The following is a 17232-nucleotide window of genomic DNA, read 5'->3' as shown; positions in this document are numbered from 1 at the left end:
GCTAATAAAATGATCCCCTCAAGCATACAAAGAAGAGTGTGTCGTAATCCAGTCTAGTCTAATGCAACGCCTTGTCCCCTGATCCTCCTGTTCACAACCTCTTCAAAGCTTTCTGCCTTCTTCTGCAGGCAGCCAAGGCTAGCCAACAACGCTGCCGCGGAGAGTCCTATCATTATCTTATACTGCAACTGAAACCCACGTCCGTAGCTCTGAATGGTTATGGCGGCCTCTTCTGATGTGAAGGAAGAAATGGCCGTCGCCGATTGCTGCAAAGCCTTGAGCTTCTCGGGCGGCAGCACACCGCCGAGGGAGTTGTTTATCTCCGCGTTTAAAATGGCCTGAGCTGCCGCCACTCCAATGACGCCACCAAGCACTCTGATCTGAGTGATTGCGCTGATAGTTATGCCTTGCTTGCCATTAGTTTAATCGGGGATCGACTGTCTCCATGGCTGTTTGGCGTTTCAACTTACCCACGTCATCGTCGTTCCTGACCTCCATCTGTGCCACAATGACAAGACAGCTCAGCGAAAGACCGAACCCGAGACCCAAAAGAACCTGAAACGCATACTGAGCTGGGGGCAGTTCTCGCGAGGCCGTGGGCAGGGTCGTCATCAGGCCCAGCCCAAGCACTTGGAGGCCCAGAGAGGCGGACAGAACATGGCAGCTGACGTTGTACTTCTTTGAGAAGATTCCGCCCAACGCAGCTCCCGTAGCCGAGACGAGGAGGAGCGGCAGCATGCGGACGCCGGCCTCGACGGGCGAGAGGCCGTTGATGAGCTGAAAACGCTGGGGAAGAAAGACGATGGTGACGAGAAATGGGAAGCCCGCCAAAAGTGCCGTTCTGTCTGGTTAGTTTTGAGGACCGATGGGGATGATGGCAGTTGTGGACAGTGAGGGGGGGAACGAACAGGAAAGAGAAGCTGATGATGCGCTGTCGGACCAGGTGCATCGGGAAGAGGGGCAGGGTCGAGTTCTTCACCCAAGGCTTCTTTGAGAGGACCCATTCCCACCCGAGGAAGCTAACAAACCCGATACCGCTGATGACGAAGCTGGCGATGACAACGGGCCCGTCCCATGGGTAAAAGAGGCCGCCTTCCTCAAGAGCGAACACAATCATGATGGACGCTGTCAAGTAGAGCAACATTCCCAAGTAGTCCATTGAAGCGAACGTAGTCCGTGTTACCTGAAGAGGGCGCGCGTTTCGGGGAAAGAAAAAGATAACCATTACGATCCCGACGAAACCGGGCGGAAGACTTCGTGCTCGTCAGCAATGCCAAAGGCTCAGAGTGAGATGCCATGGGCTTCCTACTTGAGATAGAAGACCCAACGCCAGGTGCTATGCTGCGTGATGGCGCCGCCAAGATTGGGGCCCAGCAGGCTCGACATGGCGAAGATTGAGCCCATCAACCCAGAGGAAATGCCGATGTACTTCAGAGGCGTGATTTCGGTGATGACGGATACGGCCATGCTGTACAGCCCAGCGCCCCCCATGCCCTGGAATGCTCGGAAAACGATCCTGGAGATTCAGTAAAAGTGTTTCAAGTGGGACTGCTGCCCATGGAATCGTACGCGGGTTTGACTCACAGCTGTTCCATGGTCTGGGACACGCCACAGGCCAAGGAGAAGAGGGTGAATACTGTTAAAGATACGAGAACTGTGCCCTTGCGGCCGAACAAGTCACTGATCCTGGCGAAGATGATCAGAAACCCTATTGTTGGTCAGTCAGAAAGACTATGTATCAGCAGGGGAGAACTCTTGGAGCAAACCTGTATATGTTAAAAGATACGACGTGACCACCCAGTTCGATTTGTTGAAGCCCCCCAGATCCGACGCTATAGACACTAAAGACGTAGCTATGATTGTTGTCTCGAGGCTGGACAAGAAAAGCCCAAAGGCCAGACTGTTGCAGGAGCAGGTTAGGTAAACGCGCACACGGAGACACATGCCGATCACGACCATTCGCGGGGCCACATACCATCCAACGTTGAGCCAAAGACGCCACCCATACTGGAGATCCAGAGTAGCCAGTTGAATCTCTCTCTTTTCGGGGTCCTGCTTCCGGACGGAGCCGTCGTGCAGCTCCGTGAACGAAGAGAGGATCTCCACCTGCGATCCATAGCGGGAGTCGGAGACGGGTTCGACGTAGAAGTCTTCGAGGTGGAAATCGTCGCCTGTGCCTAAGCGGTTGTCTAGCTCTCTGCTCCAGACGACGACGCTGTCTTCTAGGATTTGGTCCATGAAACAGAAAAAGGTTTGAATGAGAGAAGAAAGATGTTGTCTGTTTTTGTTCTCCTCCTCAACTATGGTAGGACTTTTTGTAGAATAATTGCCAGTGTCTAGGAACGTACAGGTTTCCCGCAAATGTATTAGAAATCGTTCTCTACGTATCACAGAAATGTCACCGTGCCGGTCCCGCCTCATACTTTTTCCAGTGGGTTTCCATCCATCATGCCAGGTCATGACTACCTCCCGCGCCGTCGGGACCCTATTAGACATGCGAGAGTTGGTTTACGCGTACGGCGTACGATGGAATCGCCGGGCCACGATGATAGTCGCCGAGGGCGTGCAACAGATCACTCTCAGAACCCGAGTGCGGGTTGGCCCTCGGAGAAGATTGTGCCGCCTTCGATGTTTGTATGTTCAGTTCCCTGTTGGTTAATCTCCACCCCCGTTACTGTGTTCCTCGCACTCGCACGCGCTTACAACTGTCCCCCGTCGCCCAACATATGGTCAGCGCAGCTTGGCATAGGCGTGGCCCAATCAGGGCTGGCCATATCACCAACAACGGCGACTTGTCTCGTTGTGTTTATTCGCGGCAGCCAGGCTGAATGTGGCTGTGATCAACACCTCGCCGTGAGGCGATGCTGCTGGGGTTCACATTCCCTGTAATACTGTTGGTGTCGAGTAACAATAATAGTCAGCCTGAAGAGAATGCGATATGATGGGAGCAAGTCACTGTCCTCACTTTAAAAAGAACCACTCGTCCCGTCAGAGTGCGTGACTTGAGACTTAACACTTTATGAATTGATTTACCAAGTTCTCAATCTAATATCATTGACCAGCCACCAACACACCAGCACCACATTCCCGTGCCAGCCATCGCCAATATGTCAACCGGTCTCCCCCCCGGCGTGCTCCCGAACGTCAAGATCTTCGGGCCGGGCGCCAACTGCACGCTCGACATATGCCCGGTCGAGATGAGCGTCTACGGCTACCGACCGGACCTGGCCGCGAACATCACGTTCCTCGCCCTGTACCTGATATCCGCCGCCATCCACGTCTACCTCGGGTTCCGGTGGAAGACGTGGTTCTTCATGATCTGCATGGTCTTCGGGGCCGCCAACGCCGTGCTGGGCTACGCGGGTCGGATCGTCATGTATTACAACCCGTTCAACTTCGCGGCCTTCATGGTCCAGATCAGTGAGCGCACCTCCTCCCCCGCTTAGACAAAAGACGCGCGCAACGTTCGTCCACTGACGTGCCATCGGCCAGTCTGTATCACCAGTGGTCCTGTCTATTACTCCGCGGCCATTTATGTGACGCTTGCCGCAGCGTGCGTCTTCAAACCCCCATTTTATACGTTGGCATTAACAACTCACAAAACCTTCGTCGCAGGATTAAATACTTCTCACCCTCCTTGTCCCGCTTCCAGCCGAACCTCTTCTACTGGATCTTCATTCCCTGCGACGTCGTCTGCCTCATCTTCCAGGCGGTCGGCGGCGCCCTGTCCACCGCGTCGGCCGGCAGCAGCCAGATCGGCGTCGACATGGCTCTCGTCGGCCTCAGCCTGCAGGTGGTGGTGATGGTCGCTTTCTGCGCCTTCTTCGCGGACTACCTCATCCGGTACTTCCGGGCGGGCTCGACAGAGCGTTTCGGCACGAGGGCCAAGCTGTTCTTCGGGTTCATGGCGCTGGCCATCGTCCTCATCCTGGTGCGCTGCTCGTACCGCCTGGTGGAGCTGCGCAACGGGTACAGGGGCGAGCTGATCCGCGACGAGCCCATCTTCATCGGGTTGGAGGGAGTGTAAGTCATGTGTCTTTGTCGCGTCACTTCCTTCTTCTCGGGAGGGACAAGAGCTGACTGGATCACAGCATGGTGATCTCCGCCGTCTTCTGTCTGATGATTTCCCACCCGGGATTCGTGTTTAAGAACAATGTGAAGGAGGACGACTCGGAATCGACCCCGCAGAGCTTCGAGATGAACGAATGCCATTCCACGTTCAGATCCAGGATTTGAGACAATTTTCAACCACTGAGATGCATCAAGTCGCGCTTCCTGATAAATTGTGAGACAGATGCGAAGAGCGACATGGACGGCAGATCCGCATAGGTAGGAGTTTGGAGGAGCAAGCGAGAAGATCAATTAGACAATATCCCTGATTTAGAGTCGTCTTTTCTAGGCCCAACAATGAACAAGATTCCACTGCTACGAGATAGGAACATGTCAACTAGCCGGTGAGTCTTACTTTCTACGGCTGAAATCCCGCGTGAACCCAAACATGATCCGGTGTCTCTTCGGCTCTATGGAGATTGTGCTCTTTGGCCAACTAGTCCATCGTCGATGGGAATAATGACTTTCTGTCATTTCCATCGTCATTTGGTCGTGGGGAAACTCCATTTATAAGATAAGTTGTCAGGCGGCCAGGAGCGTCAAGGCCATTAGGTAGTGGGCGACCTCCCCAGGGTCCAAATCAAGAACGCTGATAAATCTCGCCTAAGGAACAATTTTAGACGCGAGGGCAAGCTGCGTTTACTCTGGGGGGGCTGCGACTTTTGCGCCTAGAACCGCAGCTCGGGTTTGCGATTTCTTGTGTTTTGTTCAGTGAACGGGCACGCTTCCAACTGAACATCCTCTGATCGGCATCGAAGAGACTCGATATCGTAATTTCTGCAGGTTGTGCAGGGCACGCCAACCGGCTGCCTGGCTTCCTCTATTTTTGTTTCCTGCGATGTAACAACCAACACAAGTCCCAAATATCCCTTCCCCCCCGCCCCCTCCCAACTAACGTCCCGGCAATGTTGGGCAAAGTCCCCGTTAGTTCAGTTGGAACTCAACGTGTGACCTTCTGCCCTATCACGGCTACTTTCTTGCCGAGCTGACATCTATTATCGAATCATAGAAGAGAGAGACACTGCTTGAGACAGCTTCGCCCCGTGTTTCATCGATCATTTCCCCCCAGGGCCGTAAGATCCCGTCTCGGAGCATTTCTCATGGGATTCCGGAGTGGGGGGAGGGAGGGTTCATGCTCATGGGGGCCGCTAGAGGGACCATGACGATTGCAGAAATGCTTGTCGAGGGCCAAAAGGAGCAGTAGGGTTGCACTCGAGCTGCGGGTGAGTTGCAAGGAACCGGGCCGCCTGCGCCCCGAGGATTTGAGGGAGGTGCATGCCAAGGGCCAGAGGGATTGGTCGGCACTGTTTGGTAAGACAAGATCCAAGGTCAGATTGCAACGGCACTCCACGTGGGATCTCCCTTCTTCGGCCGTTTTCTGGTATCGTTGGAAAAGCGATTTCCAGGCAACAGAAATGTCCCAAGGAAGCAGAAACGCACCTCGTTGGGCCCCCGCGTTCCCGTGCCTCTATCTCGCGGGACTGGCAGTGCATCTTCCTTGAAGCCACCCCCAAACCTGCTTCACGAAGGATCGCGGGCATTTTTTTTTTCGTTTACCGGCTGCCTGTGCGCCTTGCCCTGGTTCCTGGCTACTACTGCTTGGACTTCTCAATTTTTTTGTTGGCCGGGGGTATGTATAATATCATGGGCCGTGACCCTTGGCCACGGCCTTGATGGGATCTCGGTTACCTCTTAGTGCGGGATCTAGACCTACAGACCTTCAGTAACCACACCGTTTGGGGCCCTCGAACACAATGGAGACTGTCCTCAGAAACGCGTGCGACGCTTGTCATAAGCTCAAGACCAAGTGCCCCTCAGAGGGTGCCGGCGCCTGCGCCAACTGCCGCCGAAAGGGTCAGATTTGCAAATATTCACCGTTAGTTTGCACCTGCACCTCCCCTCCCCCTCTGTGAGACCGAGATCTTGAAACATCACTCTACGAAAAGAGAGAAGAAAAAAAGAAAAAACCAAGCCTGTCATGTCCTTTTCGCCTTGCCGTGTGTTGGAATGAATCAATGTTGACGCTGACCGCCGTCTCAGGAGAAGCGAGATGGGAAGGCCTCGCGCAACGGCGCCCGAGAAATCGCCGGCGCAGAAGCAGCAATCGGGCAAGCGCTCCGCGTCCGTGCAGGACGCATCCCCGCGCAAAAGGCGGCAATCATCGGCGGACTCGGCGTCCGGCATTCCGAAAGCCGCGCCGGCGTCGCCGGAGCGGGGCCGGTTGCAACAAATCGACGATGTCGGGACCGAACTAATGGGCCAGCCTGTCGTCGGCAACGGCACCACCGAGCCGTTGGGGATGAGCGACTACCTCTCGACCCTGGAGACGAGCCTGTGTTCATTCCCCTTCCAGTCGGATTCCTTCATGTATGAACTTTCTTCCTCCCCCCCAAGGGAGCCGTTGTCCCTCAACAAACGATCGCTGACCGGCCGGAAACAAAAGACCAGACGACTCCGCATTCGACATCTCGTGGCCGACTGCGGCACCACCGCCGTATTCCAGCCACAGCCCGGTGCCACTAGCCGCCATCCATGACCCTGCCGGACAAATGGCGCCCATAAACCTCTTCTTCGAGGACTCGAGCGACACCTCGAGCTCCGGCAACTTGTCATTCCAGCCCGATGCAGAGTTCGGCGTCGCCACGATGAACGGCATGCACGGTATCGGCCTAGCACAGGAGAAGCAGCAGGGGGTCGTCGGCAGCCGAGAATCGACCCCGGACGACGGGTCCGACGCCCTCATCGAGGCGTACCCGCAGCTGGCCAGCGTGCTCTTCGGACTGCACACCTACTACGACAAATGCAAGGCCACACCGGACCTCCCCGCGTTGATGGGCTCCCTGGAGGAGGTGTTCCCGCTGGTGTCGTCCCTGTGCGACATCCTCAGGGGCCCCCAGCTCAACCATCTCCTCAACAACAGGAGCAACCTGACCTCCCCCTGCTTTCTCCTCGCCGGCTCCGTCATATCGACTGTGGTCGAGACGTACCACCTCAGGATGGGGCCCTTTGAGCCCTCGGGGGCGGAGCGGGATCGCACCGCGGAGCTCGGCACGCAGTACCGGTTGCAGCTCCAGACGGACGCCACCATCATGGAGTTTCACCTCTCGGAGCTCCGCCCCATCCTGAACAAGATCCATGTGGGGTTCCGCGAGTCGCAGACGATCGAGCTAATGGATGCGATGCGGCGCACACTGAGGGAGTTTCTCGAGAACTGGCGGGCGCGGAATGGAGGATCAGCATCGTAACCTGTTTCCCATTCACCACCTTCATTTGAAACGTTGCTTAGAATATGTCACGAGATAAGGTAGAGCCTAGTATTATAGCCCAGCCCAGCATCATAGCCCAGTATTGTACGTTTTACATGGTGTGAAAATGTCCTCTGTTGTTTGAGTTGAATTGACGATGCAAACGTTGAACCGCTCTCCCAATGACAGTGTCTTCGCCATTCACTCGATTGAGTCCCCAACCAACTGCAAGCAGCTTGGACGAGAATGTTCGTTCTTCTCAGAGTGCTCTGAATGTGGCTGAAGCCTCTAAAAAAAACTAATTTCACCCCAAACATGCGTCGGAATCCCTGCCGCGAGCTGCTGGGTCTGCAGTGGTTAGCCGCCGGCCGCAGGGCCCCTGGTCTTTACCGTCTTTTTCAAAGGTGGCGGAGCAAAGTTCCCGCCAACAACACGACGAGCAGCACGGCTCCAACATATTGAATGCTCAATAGCATTTGATTTCATTCTTTCTCTCGTGAAAGTGATAGATACAGAATGGTGAAACAGACAGAGTGACAGACAGACAGACAAACAAAGAAGACCCACCAGCACATCTGCCTCCCCCTACTAACACCTTGATAGCGCCCTATGGATACAGTTCTCGATGGACGAGGCCGCCTTTCTCGCGAAGCCCCAGTCGCGCGGGAGCTGGTGTCCCTGCTGGTGCGCCACGATCTCCGCGGGCCCGGCGCAGAGCTCGGCCAGCAGCCTGCTCTGCGGGCAGAAGGGGTCCCGCGCGCCCATGATGTGCACCGTGGGCACCGCGATCCTCGCCGTCTCCCGCGCCGGATGGAAGCGCCGGAGGATGACGTCTCCGGGCTCGGCGTCCCTGAGAAACCCGTTGATCTGGAGCGCCTCGACGCGCTCGTCGGCTGCCCAGTCGCGGACGCGGACAGCACCCGTCTCGGGGCAGACGGTGGCGTGGTACTTGTTGACGCGCCGGTGCGACTCCGGGTCGAAGGGCAGGCTGGCGCAGGTGAAGACGGCGAGCTTGAAGAGGTCCGGGGCGTAGGGGTTCGTCGCCTGGTGGTGCAGGATGAGGGAGGCGGCGAGGGCGCCGCCCTGGGAGAAGCCGAAGACGCCGTCAAAGGGCCCCTCTTCGCGGAGGACCTCGTAGATGACGTCGTAGGCGTCCTGCAGCTGCGAGAGCACGGGCTTGTCGTAGTAGCAGGAGAAGGGGCCCGGGAAGATGGCGTCGACCTTGTCGGCGGGCTCGCAGTCGACGAGGCCGTCGACGAAGACGAATTCGTGGCCCGGGTCGAGCTGGGCGATGATGGGCGCGAGCTGGGCCTCGTAGACGTTCGAGTTGGTGCCCATACCGTGGAGGCAAAGGAATCTCATGATGATTTGGATGCGGATGTAATGTGAACAGATGGTGTTGGGAATTTGGGGAGTTTGCAGTTCGGGGGGACTGTAGTTGGTCTGGCTGGCCCTTGATCCCAAATCGTGAGATGGACTCAAGGTCTGAAATATGGCACATGGAACTACTGTTCGCCCTTTTGGCGGCCGTGCAAAATCGTCAGTTGAGACAACAGGCGATGCAATTGGGATCACGGCGACATATCAGACCTCGTCCCGATCGCCGAATCGACATGCCTCACGGTGACTTTCACGATCCTTCGATGTGAACCTCATCCAACAGACCTCAGACAAAAGGTATTATTATCATCAGTCAGCCAACTCGGGTGAGGCAAAGTCTCCGCCGTTCGTTTCCCTTCCATCGCCGCGTTAAACATGACTTCCGGCACGTCGAATCGGTAGGCCAACCAACAGCATTATCTTGCCGGCAGCATATTCGGGGGCTGTCACCCCAACCCCCATCCCCCTGCTCCGGGGGCACTCGACGTACTGCGCCTCAACCCCCCCTGCCACATTGTTTATGGCAAACAAGTGCTGCCTAGACCGGGTCGAGCAAGTTTCCCACCTCGCTACGCAGATCAGGTTTTCTTTCCCTCTTGAATTAGGTGCTCGAAACCTGATCACGACTGGTCCTTGGGGCAGTGATCTGCACTGCGAGTCTGACGCTGCTCAATCTTCGACGTGCGCCCTTCCAAGCTCCATTGAGCCCATTTCAGGGAGCGTTATGCAATGAGTCTGCTGCTTAGCACAGCGATGCTGAAATTAGAGTGCGATATGTCCCAAAGAAGCATCTTGTAGTGTGCATATGTTTTCAGCAATGCACAGCAGGCCTTATTGTACTACGATTTCCTGGACTAGAAAAATTGTAAAGAAGCGGAGGCATAGCTAGCTAACAACTAACACTAAGTTAAACAGTATTCCTGGACAAGCCCGCTGCCTTTAGGTCATTACGGGAAACAGTTTGATCCATGGGCACAAGAGTGCATGTCTTGCAGAATACAATGAGATGTATTAGACGGCTCAGTTGTCTTAGATCAAGATAAACGTCCATGGCTGGTGATGAAGTCACACCGACACGTGCGTTGCAACCATCAACTTGACCTCAAGGTAAAGCCTTCAGAACATGTTGTCTGCCAAGTACTGCTGGACCCAGTCCGGTAGGTCCCGATAGGGTTTGATCTTTTCTTCGAGGACAAGCTCTTCCAGAGTAACCTTCTGATAGCCAGGCAGCTCCCAAATATCGGAGCCAAGCATTGTCACCAACTGCCCCGTGCCCCATATCTTGCGATTGTACCAAGCCATGCCGAGGGGGGACTCTGACTTGTAGCAGATGTCAAGCTCCGCATTGGCCTTTTCCAAGCTGTATGTGATGACCTCGGGTCCTGTGACGTGCTTCTTCTTCAAGACTGTAGCGATATCTTCGCCCGTAGGAGCAAGCTCGCACAAACCGATCGCTCGATGGCTGATGGTAGAGATAGGGCTCGAGGCAAAGATTGAAACGTATGCAGCAGCGACGTAGTCCCCCGTGCTTTGTTAAGTCTTAAAATCAGCACAGGTCTACACGTAGTCTAAAGGTGTCGTCATGTAGGTTTCCCCACTCACCACATGGCGGCCTTTTCCTTCGCCGCGTTGCCAGTGTATACAAGTCTGTTGCCTCTGATATCGACCCCCATCGCTCTGAGATAGTATGCTTGATCAGTGATGAAAGCCTTTCATATGACCTAACAGATGGACTCACAGGCAGTTGAGGGTGAATTCAGCAAAATTTGCGATCAGCACAACCGTCATTGGAATACCTGCCTGTCTGACGGCCTCCTGGAGCTCTTCTTTCTTCTTGATAATGGGAACTTTCAGCCCCTCTTCGCCGTAGCGAAGACCAAGATCAGACGGCACGAAGAGCTTGACGTTGGTTCTCGGGATGGCTTTCACAAAGCCATGTTCCCTGCCAACGCCCTCGTCCCCAACGAGGGAGCTAGACATCAATCATTACTACAATCTCCCAAGCAAGAAGTGTTCGGCACACCTACAGCACGATGTCAATGTCCCGCAGTGCCTTCACGAGCGCATCCGCGTTGAAAACGTCCACTTCGATCTTTCGAACACTGGCGGGTAGCCCGGACGTGTCTGAGCTCGGACGATGCAAGACTGTGATGGGGGCACCGGATTCGATGAGAGCAGCAACAATCTGACCACTGAAACGCCCACGATGGCCATAGACAGCAATACGGTTGAAAGACATGTTGAATAATATGAAAAACGAGACGTTGGAAAACTGAAAGCTTGGAATGAAGAATATTAACGATTGACGAAGATCTTTGGGTGAGCTGGTCGAGAGGCGGCAGGGGAGGGGCTTTGAGGGGCGGCGACGCCGAACCAACGCGGTATCACGTGAGCTGAATGGAATCCAGTCGCTTCCAATATGACTGAGGATACATCATCGGCTGCAAGAGTCATGGTGGTGGAGTGGGTGGGTGCGTTGGACGCGGTGGATGTGTCGGATGTGGGAGAGTGAAGACCAATGCGAATGAGTGACTGTAGATTTGTCAACAAGGATGAATATAGGATGGAGAGCTATGCTAGTATGTAATGGGCAAGTGAGTGCGTTCAGTTCAAATGTACCCTCCATCGGTTTCTCTTGACCATAGACGCTTAGCATCTGCTGCTCCCAGCCTTAAGAGTCGTGATGGCGTTGCAGCTTGAGACGGCCGAGCACCCCGCCTCTCGGTGTTGATCGGAGGCCGGGAGTGGGGCCGCATCTCTCGCATATGTCCGCATTGACGATCCGAAGCAGCACACAAGCCTAGTCTATGTTCAGATCTGGACAACGAGTAGAGTTTTCCGCACGCCAGTACAACCAACACTCCACAGGGGCTACAGGCAGCCGTTCCCCGCTCGCGCCCATCGGTGTTCCCAGTTCTGCTAGTCATGGTATATTGCGTTGGAAGGATGTCCGTGATTACGACCCTAGCCCACTCAAAGAATGCGTATGCGATACATATGACGTGAGATATAAGGCCTATCTTCGCCATTAACGCGGGCACCAGCTGACAAAAGCATCCCTGAACTCCTAGCTAACTGGTGATACCCTACTAGGCTTGTGACAACAACATGATTCAACACCAGTTTCTCCCTTATGTATGCTGTTTCCTCCAAACCCCCGCAATGATTCAATAGTTGAACCAATGTCTAAAAGACACCATAGCATCAAAGGCAAGACAAGAAAGATAACATGGTCCACCGTCAGCATTACCAATGGTGCACTTTGCAGCGGACACCCTTTGAGTCGGTCTTCGGCCGGGCGACCATGGCGTCCACCGAGCACTCAACATCGGTCTCGTCCGTCTCCCACAGCTCCAGGAACCCAATGTCGTCCTCGAAACGGACCTCCCTCGTCCCGTACGTGCGGAAGAGCGTCGCGATGATGATGAGAATCTCGGCCATGGCCAGGTCGCGCCCCGAACAGGCCCGGGCGCCGGCGCCGAAGCCGAACTGCCTCGGGGGGAAGGGCGCCTGTCCGGAGTCCCCGATCCAGCGCTCCGGTTGGAACCGATCCGGCGAGTCGTACAGGCCCGGGTCGCGGTTCAGCAGCAAGTGCGTCATGGATATCGGGGTGTTCCGGGGAATGACGAACCCAGTGCCGGGGACCGCGAGGTCCTCGTCGGGGGCGACCCTCGCGGCGCGCGACACGAGGCCGTGGCCCATCCGCACCATTTCCTGGGCGACAGCGGACAAGTACGGGAGGCCCTCGAGGATGCCGGTGAGGTTCTTCTGGTCGGTGATGGCGGCTTCTGCGGGGAAGGCGGCGGCCAGCTCGGATTTGAGGGCGCGGAGGACGTCGGGCTCGCGCAGGAGGTAGAAAACGCCGGTCGTGATGGTCCAGGACGTCGTGACGGTGCCGGCGCCGAGGAGGGAGCCGCCCTCTTGGGCGAGGCGGGCGATGGACTTTTCGCTCTCGGGCAGCTTGCTGTCGAGGAGCTCGTGGAAGAAGGTCGGGTGCTCCAGTTCGGGCCACTCGCTGCGGTCCTGGCGGCAGATCTTGGTGATGAGCCTGCCGATGTCCTGACGCGGCGGTTGTTAGAGCTTATCGTATCGTGGAGAGAGGGGGGGGGTAGGAGAGAGGCAATCAAGACTGTGTGGCTGGAAGACCTACCCTCTGCATGGAGAAGTACGAGTTGATGGCCGGGCTCCACTTCAGGATCCACGAACCGGGGATCATCTTGACGATGTCCATGAGGAAGGGGAACTGCCGAGACAGGAACACCTGCTGGCATCCGCTCAGACAGGCCGAGTGGAAGCCCGCGTCGAAGTCCGGCGCGTTGACTCGGTCGTGGCAGAGTCCGAAGGCGTAGTTTGTGATGATGTCTAGTTGCGAGGTTCTCAGTTCTCGGCGAAAGGGATAGATTGAATGTGATGTAAGGGACGATAAATTATACTTACCAGTGGCGTAGGCCGTCAACGCATGGTCCAACCTCATCACGTCGCCCGTCGCCGCGAACCCCCTGAGCCTCCCGACCACGGCGTCGGCCCTCTCGCGGACCATGGGCTCCAGCCTCCGGACGCGGGCTTTCGAGAAGAAGGGGGCGATGGCGGAGCGGCGCATGCGGTGGGCCTCGTGCAGCTCGGAGCCGAAAGTCGACAGGTCGACGCCGAAGGCGCCGCTGGCCCAGCGCCACTTGTTGCGGCGGTGGCGCGCGCCGCTGTAGAGGACGTCGTAGAAGGCGGGCGTCTGGACGTGGATCTCGTGCGGGTTGATGCGGACGACGGGGCCGTACGCCTCGTGCAGCTTGGCGATGTGGAAGCTGTACTGGCCGCCCCGGACGACGTCGTAGTAGAGCTCGTACCTGTCGGGTGGGAAGAGTTAGGGGAGTCTCTGTTTGAGCAGATTCATATTGGCCAGATGGGGACTAGGTAATTACCAAAGAGTTGCGGCTGCGAGTTTCGGACCTGGGAAGTTCCTGAGCGGACTCAGGTAGAGGCGATACACGACGAGGGCGAGTGCGTACAGACAGCCCAAGAGGGCCGCAACCCCGAACGTGGAAAAGGAAAACAGATGAGTGGTAACCAGCATAGTTGCAGTGGATTGGAGTTCTCTTTCTGTATGGGCAATGAAGAGTCGGTGATGGCCGTGTTGTCCACGCTCTGAGAGGACCGAGGATGGTGCATAGAGCGACAGAAGTGGGAGCTTTAAGGAGCCATGGCTTGGATTCATGAGTCAACTTTATGCTTCCAAAGTGGTTTCTCATGCCTCGCTTTCGCTACGAAGATGCGAGCGGCCGCGGTGAGTTTCCTCGCGGACGTCATGGGCTCCTCATACGAGTGCGAGCGGCAGTGGCATGTCAGGGGAATGTCGCCGCTTCAACTGAGACGTGTCCGAGGAAAGAAGTCGCCGAAGAGCTCGATGGAAGGTCCACTGTTATTTCTATCGAGGACTATTTCAGATTCAAACAACCCCCAGTGGACACCTGGGGCGGTCTTGCGATCCTGTGATGACGATGTGCTTCACTTTTTCAACGTGAGGAAACTACACAAGAGATGTCATGTTCAATTTGTATCCTGCCTACATATAGAAGTAGGAACATCCCAAAATCACGAGTTGAGAGCGTATCCCGTGTTTATCCGGCGTGTTACCAGGGCTAAGCAGGACAGAGTTATTCATCACGCAATATTGGGACTGATGGCCTGGCGCCCTCTCCCCACGGTCTGATGCTCTCAAGAATTCCCGACGGGATAAACTTAGTGTATCAGGCTCACGTAATGCCAAGATGAGGGTATCTACAATAATAAGATGCCAAACGTCGTTCGTTAGCAGTTGACAGTGAGTTGAACAGCCAAAGCCACATGATTTCGAGTGAAGGTGGCGGATGTTTGCATGTGACCATTGGAATATGAAAAACTTAACGCTATCAAAATTATTCAATCAGACAGACGATGGTACTTGGCTGAAGGCGTCTAAACCCGTCAGCAGAGCGCCACGGCGAGTCCAGCTGCGAGGCCCACGACAGACAACACCACCACCGCACACAGCCCATACATGTCCCAATTTCTCGCTTTCCAGTACGGCATCCGTACGTCGGCCGGCTGAAGATGCATATGCCGTTCCCTCTTCCTCCCCCGGCCTCTTTGCCCGGAACCCGGGCCCCCCGCCAGCTGCTCTCGGATCCGGCCCTCGGCGTCAACCAGAATTTCCTCGATCAAGTCCGCGGCGAGGTACTTGCGCCGCGACGCCACCCGAGCGATTCCCTGCATCCTCTCGACGTTGGCCGCGATGGGGCCGTCGGCCAACTTATCGCGCACGATGTCGCCGACGGCCGCCTCCACGTCCTCGGAGGAGAAGCGGTCCTTGCACAGCGCGACGGAGACGCCGGCGTCGCGCAGGCGCATCTCGTTCTGCACCTGGTCAAAGTACACGGCGAGGGTTATGACGGGCACGCCGGCGAAGAGCGCCTCGTTGGCGGACGCGGGCCCGCCGTGGCTCAGGAACGCCGCGACGCGCCCGTCCTGGAGGAGGGCGCGCTGTGGCGCGAAGTCGACGAACAGGACGGACGGGTGGAGTCCCGCGAGCAGCTCGGAGACGGACATGTACCGGACGTCCTGGGACTGCGGCAGCCGGACGGGGAAGGTCGCCTTGTGGTCCAGCTGCTTGCGCGCCATGGCCCGCATCGGCCAGATGATGCCGTCGATGAGGCCCGCTCCGAGGGCCGCGAGGGCCCCCGTGAGCAGCTTCTTCAGGCTCGCCCACGGCAGCAGCACGTGGGTGCCGAGGGAGATGTAGAGGACCCTGCCGCGCTTCTCCAGGAAGCCGGCGTAGGGCTCCCCGATCTCTTGCGTCTCGTGGGAGAGCACCGGCCCGACGGCGGCGACGTTGGGCGGCAGGTCCTTGGCGACCTCGAGGCCGAACATGGAGTTGACGAGGCAGAGGTAGTCGGGCTTCCGCAGGGTGGGCAGCGGGCGCGAGACGCCGGCCTCGAGACGCATCCTCCTCCGCCAGCGCAGGTAGCGGTAGTAGTGCGGCGCGGCGGCGTAGATGGAGAGGGCGCTGCGGAAGCGCTGGCGGAGCGAGGCGTGCTCGGAGGAGAGGACGTCGACCTGCAGGCCGGGGGTGCCGGGTATGTAGGGGGCGTGCAGCATGGCGGTGGGCATCTGCGGCCACAGCATGGCCAGCGGGATGTCGTGCTCCGCGGCGACGTCGCGGGCCGCGTCGACCCAGTAGTCGGCGAGGACGAGGTCGGGCCGGGTGTCCGGGTCGGCGGCGAGACGGGACAGGCTCCGGTAGACGGCGGGCCAGGACGACTCGAGGAAGCGGCGGGCGGCGAACTTGTTGGCCCAGTCGTCGCCGCCGCTCGACCAGTTGGACATCCGCAGGTACTGGGCCTCCTCGACGGCGGCGGGCGGCGCGGGGCCGAGGGCGTGGCAGCGTGAGACGAAGGGGCAGTCTTTGGTCCACGCCGTGCGGCCGTCTAGGGTGCCGAAGTCGATGGTGTACCCGCGGGAGGCGAGGATGCGGGCGATTTCGAGAAGGGGAGCTGGAGCATGTTAGTGTGTTTGTACTTGTGGCTGATGGTGTCAAGGCGAGGAGGATAGGCTGATGATGAAGATGGGGAAATGAACAAGGAGAAGATGAAGATGAAAGAACAATAGGATGAAAATGATGAAGACGAGATGCTGTAAGTTGATGGAGAAAGGCCGCCCTACCTGCGTTGGTGTAGCCGCCAGCCGTCACGACAACCAGGATGCGCCTACGATAACCGCCCGATAGTTGGGCCATAGTGGCTGACGCGAGGGCTTCTGGGCTGAAAGACATGGTATGAAGGTGTTGTCTTGGTTCTTGGTGTTATCGGATTTCAGCACGAGTAATTGATTGTCAGAGAGCATCACAAAGCGACCACCTTCTCTCTCTCTCTCTCTCTCTCTCTCTCTCTCTCTCTCCACTCCAACTCCAGTCATCATCCCCTTGACATATTATCTTGCCAGAGGTGTATCACATCTTCCGGTGTCTCCAAGCTCCAAAAGATCGACACGGCACGGCACAGCAAGGCTTATTCTGGTTATGTGCCCTGTGGCGGTGCCCCCCCGGAGCTGAGCATCTCGTTGGGGGCGGGAGGGAAGCCTTTGTTGGTGTTGGTCTTGGTCGTGGTGTTGTCGGCCCCCCCTGCAGAACCTGCAGAACCTGCAGAACGGCGACTTTTCACAGGCAGCAACTTACTTTGGCAACCAACCACTTTGTCAGCTTCGTTGCGGCGACATGTCCGCCGGTCCCTCAGGATGTTGGCCGTTCCGGATGCCTACCGTCGCCGGACGTGCCACCGTTGAGACCTTTGGTGACCGGCCGCCAACATGGAACTTGGTGCTTGATGCTATTCTCGTCGGGGCCGCAGACACTGACGCCCCCACGATGCAGGTCATAGTTATTCTCCGGGGGAGAGGGGGGTCAAACATGATCAGATTAGCGTCGATCGAATGCTTGGATTCACAGGCACCGACAATTCAGCATTCTCAC

At 56.9% G+C, this 17232-nt stretch overlaps 8 protein-coding genes across 8 annotated transcripts; 2 read left to right on the top strand and 6 right to left on the bottom strand.

Moving 5' to 3' along the window:
• Positions 1–53: 53 nt before the first annotated feature.
• On the bottom strand, positions 54–1225 carry CH63R_11494 (Drug resistance transporter EmrB/QacA subfamily; the record flags this gene model as incomplete). Its single annotated transcript, XM_018306468.1, has 3 exons — positions 54–406; positions 471–841; positions 909–1225. The coding sequence occupies 3 exons, from the start codon at positions 1223–1225 to the stop codon at positions 54–56; spliced, it is 1041 nt and encodes a 346-aa protein (XP_018153309.1).
• An 80-nt stretch (positions 1226–1305) lies between these two features.
• Positions 1306–2238, bottom strand: CH63R_11493 (ComD protein; the record flags this gene model as incomplete). Its single annotated transcript, XM_018306467.1, has 4 exons — positions 1306–1516; positions 1585–1708; positions 1767–1873; positions 1976–2238. The coding sequence occupies 4 exons, from the start codon at positions 2236–2238 to the stop codon at positions 1306–1308; spliced, it is 705 nt and encodes a 234-aa protein (XP_018153308.1).
• An 869-nt stretch (positions 2239–3107) lies between these two features.
• On the top strand, positions 3108–4236 carry CH63R_11492 (Parasitic phase-specific protein PSP-1; the record flags this gene model as incomplete). Its single annotated transcript, XM_018306466.1, has 4 exons — positions 3108–3420; positions 3493–3553; positions 3616–4023; positions 4092–4236. The coding sequence occupies 4 exons, from the start codon at positions 3108–3110 to the stop codon at positions 4234–4236; spliced, it is 927 nt and encodes a 308-aa protein (XP_018153307.1).
• A 1628-nt stretch (positions 4237–5864) lies between these two features.
• On the top strand, positions 5865–7355 carry CH63R_11491 (C6 zinc finger domain protein; the record flags this gene model as incomplete). Its single annotated transcript, XM_018306465.1, has 3 exons — positions 5865–5986; positions 6151–6477; positions 6554–7355. The coding sequence occupies 3 exons, from the start codon at positions 5865–5867 to the stop codon at positions 7353–7355; spliced, it is 1251 nt and encodes a 416-aa protein (XP_018153306.1).
• A 588-nt stretch (positions 7356–7943) lies between these two features.
• On the bottom strand, positions 7944–8717 carry CH63R_11490 (Duf341 domain-containing protein; the record flags this gene model as incomplete). Its single annotated transcript, XM_018306464.1, has 1 exon — positions 7944–8717. The coding sequence occupies one exon, from the start codon at positions 8715–8717 to the stop codon at positions 7944–7946; it is 774 nt and encodes a 257-aa protein (XP_018153305.1).
• A 1134-nt stretch (positions 8718–9851) lies between these two features.
• CH63R_11489 (NmrA-like family protein) lies at positions 9852–10974 on the bottom strand (the record flags this gene model as incomplete). Its single annotated transcript, XM_018306463.1, has 4 exons — positions 9852–10263; positions 10338–10412; positions 10474–10707; positions 10763–10974. 4 exons carry the CDS (start codon positions 10972–10974, stop codon positions 9852–9854), a joined length of 933 nt encoding a protein of 310 aa, XP_018153304.1.
• A 1007-nt stretch (positions 10975–11981) lies between these two features.
• On the bottom strand, positions 11982–13803 carry CH63R_11488 (Cytochrome p450; the record flags this gene model as incomplete). The annotated part of the gene is made up of 4 exons (XM_018306462.1): positions 11982–12794; positions 12886–13097; positions 13173–13576; positions 13652–13803. The coding sequence occupies 4 exons, from the start codon at positions 13801–13803 to the stop codon at positions 11982–11984; spliced, it is 1581 nt and encodes a 526-aa protein (XP_018153303.1).
• Positions 13804–14693: 890 nt separating this feature from the next.
• On the bottom strand, positions 14694–16536 carry CH63R_11487 (Cytochrome P450; the record flags this gene model as incomplete). The annotated part of the gene is made up of 2 exons (XM_018306461.1): positions 14694–16258; positions 16428–16536. The coding sequence occupies 2 exons, from the start codon at positions 16534–16536 to the stop codon at positions 14694–14696; spliced, it is 1674 nt and encodes a 557-aa protein (XP_018153302.1).
• Between the last annotated feature and the right edge of the window lie 696 nt (positions 16537–17232).

The sequence above is a fragment of the Colletotrichum higginsianum genome, chromosome 8 (assembly GCF_001672515.1).
Source record: "Colletotrichum higginsianum IMI 349063 chromosome 8, whole genome shotgun sequence".
Taxonomy (NCBI): Eukaryota; Fungi; Ascomycota; class Sordariomycetes; order Glomerellales; family Glomerellaceae; genus Colletotrichum; species Colletotrichum higginsianum.
Note: the sequence above shows the minus strand (reverse complement) of the source record. Positions and strands in the feature narration are given on the sequence as shown.